The 2,551-nt window shown below is 35.7% G+C and overlaps 1 protein-coding gene across 1 annotated transcript; it reads right to left on the minus strand.

Moving 5' to 3' along the window:
• Positions 1-1,135: 1,135 nt before the first annotated feature.
• Positions 1,136-2,278, minus strand: LOC111897190 (uncharacterized). Its single transcript, XM_023893142.1, has one exon. It carries the CDS (start codon positions 2,276-2,278, stop codon positions 1,136-1,138), a length of 1,143 nt encoding a protein of 380 aa, XP_023748910.1.
• Positions 2,279-2,551: the final 273 nt, after the last annotated feature.

Genomic DNA, 2,551 nt, shown 5'->3' on the forward strand with positions numbered 1-2,551 from the left:
CACATGCAAGACAGGTCAAAAACCCAACTGAATGGGCACAAAAATACCAACCGGGAAATATTATGTTGATTACACTCATTAACATACATTTATCTTTTTAAGCTCAAAAAATGATATAAATTGTAAAATCCGGGGACAAAAATAAGCTTTTTAGTTCATTTAATGATCGAAGAATGACCACTAAACACATCCCCAAACTTTAAACATTGCTCGTCCCGAGCAATAAAAATAGAATAAAAAAATACTCCCTGATGGCATGTCATCTCACATGATATGATTAACCAAGAACGCATATCGTGATGGCTGATCTTTAAGCATAGGCCGAACATTTTCCTTACCACGACTCTCACTTCACCACTAACTACACGGATAGCAAACAAGGGCTGCACACTTGATAAATTTATTAGAACAAAACAAATAATAAGAAATAAAAAAAAACAATGATGCAAAAATGAAAATAATTGAAATAAACAAAAAAAATATAAAACAAAAGCAAAAATAAAACAAAAATAATAATACTAATACTAATAAAAATAAATTTAAAAAAATAAAAATAAAAATAAAAATAAATAAAACAAACAAATTACTCTTCAACCCGCTTCAAATGAAGCACAATCACTTCCTCTTTTCCTTCTCCAAAATGGTGTTTTTCTTGTTGTTTGATCACCCAAATCCTTTCTCTCGTTGTCTCTTTTCAAAATCTCTTTGCCTTGCCATTTCGCATCCCCAAACATTTGAATTTTGATATTTTCATGATTTTCTATTTTAAACTCCTCATGCCTCAACAAATGTTTCATCCTTTTCTTTCCAACCTTCATCAAGTGTTCTGAAGGCCACTTCAACTCTAAATCATATACTTTTTCAAGGGATGGCAAAGATGATTCAATCACACTATCATTCAATTCATGCTTCTCCTTGACCCGACTCACTACACTTTTAACTGTGGACTCTCTATTTTCCTCCATGTTACGAGTCACCTTGTTCAAGTGGGTCTCCTTTAAATCTACCAATCCATTTGTAACTCGTATGAATGAGCATTCTTCCACATTAGAAGGTTTTTTGATAGCCTTAAACATATTAAAAGTCTTTTGCTCGTCATTTACTCTCAATGTAACCTCTCCCTTTTTTACATCAATTAAAGCTTCAAAGTTGCCAAAAATTGCCTCCCTAAAATTATTCCACAATCATCTTCAGCTTCATAATCCAAAATGATAAAATCAGCTGGAATGAAAAGATTATCAACCTTGATAATGATATCCTCTATTTTACCTTCTGGATATACCATAGATCGGTCTGCTAGCTGGAGTGAAACTGTGGTCGGTCTAGCTTCACCAAGTCCTAATTTTTGAAAAATTGACAAAGGCATTAAACTGATACTTGCACCAAGGTCACACAAACCAATCTTGTCAAATTTTCCAATTTTGCACGGTAGAATGAAACTACATGGATCATCCTTCTTCACAGGTAATCTGTTTTTGATTATTGATGTGCAACTTTTCGTCATTGCAACAGTCTCAAACTCTCTCCAAACTCTTTTCCTTGTAAGAACTTCCTTCATGAACTTTGCATATGTGGGAATTTGTTTTAAGGCTTCAACAAAAGGGATGTTGATATGAAGTTGAGAAAGGATCTCTAGAAACTTCTTAAATTGCCCATCATCTTCCTTGGATTTACTTTTCCTAGGTGGGAAAGGTAAGGTTGTTGGTGTAACTATCGCACTAGTTCGAGCATCTTTTTCTTGGGCTTTCTTTTCATTTCCAACACTTGGACTTGAACTTGTTGGACCTTCCTTGTTCACTTTATTCTTCCTGTACTCCTCATCAGTTATGTCCTCAATCTCGACATACTCTTTTTCATCATCTTTCAATTCTTGCTTCTTCTTATGAGTCTCAACACTTATCGGGTGCTGCTCATCATCGGTGACTGGTAAGTCATGATTCTTTGGAGCTAAATCCTTTCCCGATCTAAGTGTGATGGCATTACATTCCCTCTTATCATTGACATTACCTGGATTTTGGGTGTTACTTGGCAACGTTCCAGGTTCTCGTGAGTTCAATGCTTGTGCTAATTGCCCTAATTGGTTTTCTAAATTTCTCATAGCAATTGCTTGATTCTTTTCACGTGCCTCGGTCTTTTGATCTTGTTTGATCATAAACTCCATCATTTCTTTCTCGAAATGTGACATCTCTTGATTTGATGAAGGCGCTGTTGGTTTTGAATTACTTCCTGATGCCTGGTGGAATGCACCTCCTTGTGGTCTCACTTGCTGATTTGGCATTTAATAAAACCCTAGTGGGTTTTGAGGCCTTTGTTGAAACTGCTCTTGTTGAGGATGAATTTGTTGTTGTTGTCCACCCCATGAGAAATTAGGATGATTTCTCCATCCTGGATTGTATGTTTCAGAGTATGGATTGTTTTGTCGTGGGAAATTTTGACTTCCCATGAAAAATATAGATTCAGGATTCTGTGGGCACTCACTATAATCATGGACGCCTTGACAAACCGCATAAAATTCAACCTTCTTCTCTTTCATCCCATTGCTTGACATCAT

Source organism: Lactuca sativa, chromosome 5 (assembly GCF_002870075.4).
Source record: "Lactuca sativa cultivar Salinas chromosome 5, Lsat_Salinas_v11, whole genome shotgun sequence".
NCBI lineage: Eukaryota > Viridiplantae > Streptophyta > Magnoliopsida > Asterales > Asteraceae > Lactuca > Lactuca sativa.

What these genes read in the sequence shown, in the direction of transcription:
- LOC111897190 (XM_023893142.1), bottom strand. Translation starts at nt 2,278, where the DNA reads ATGCCAAATCAGCAAGTGAGACCACAAGGAGGTGCATTCCACCAGGCA.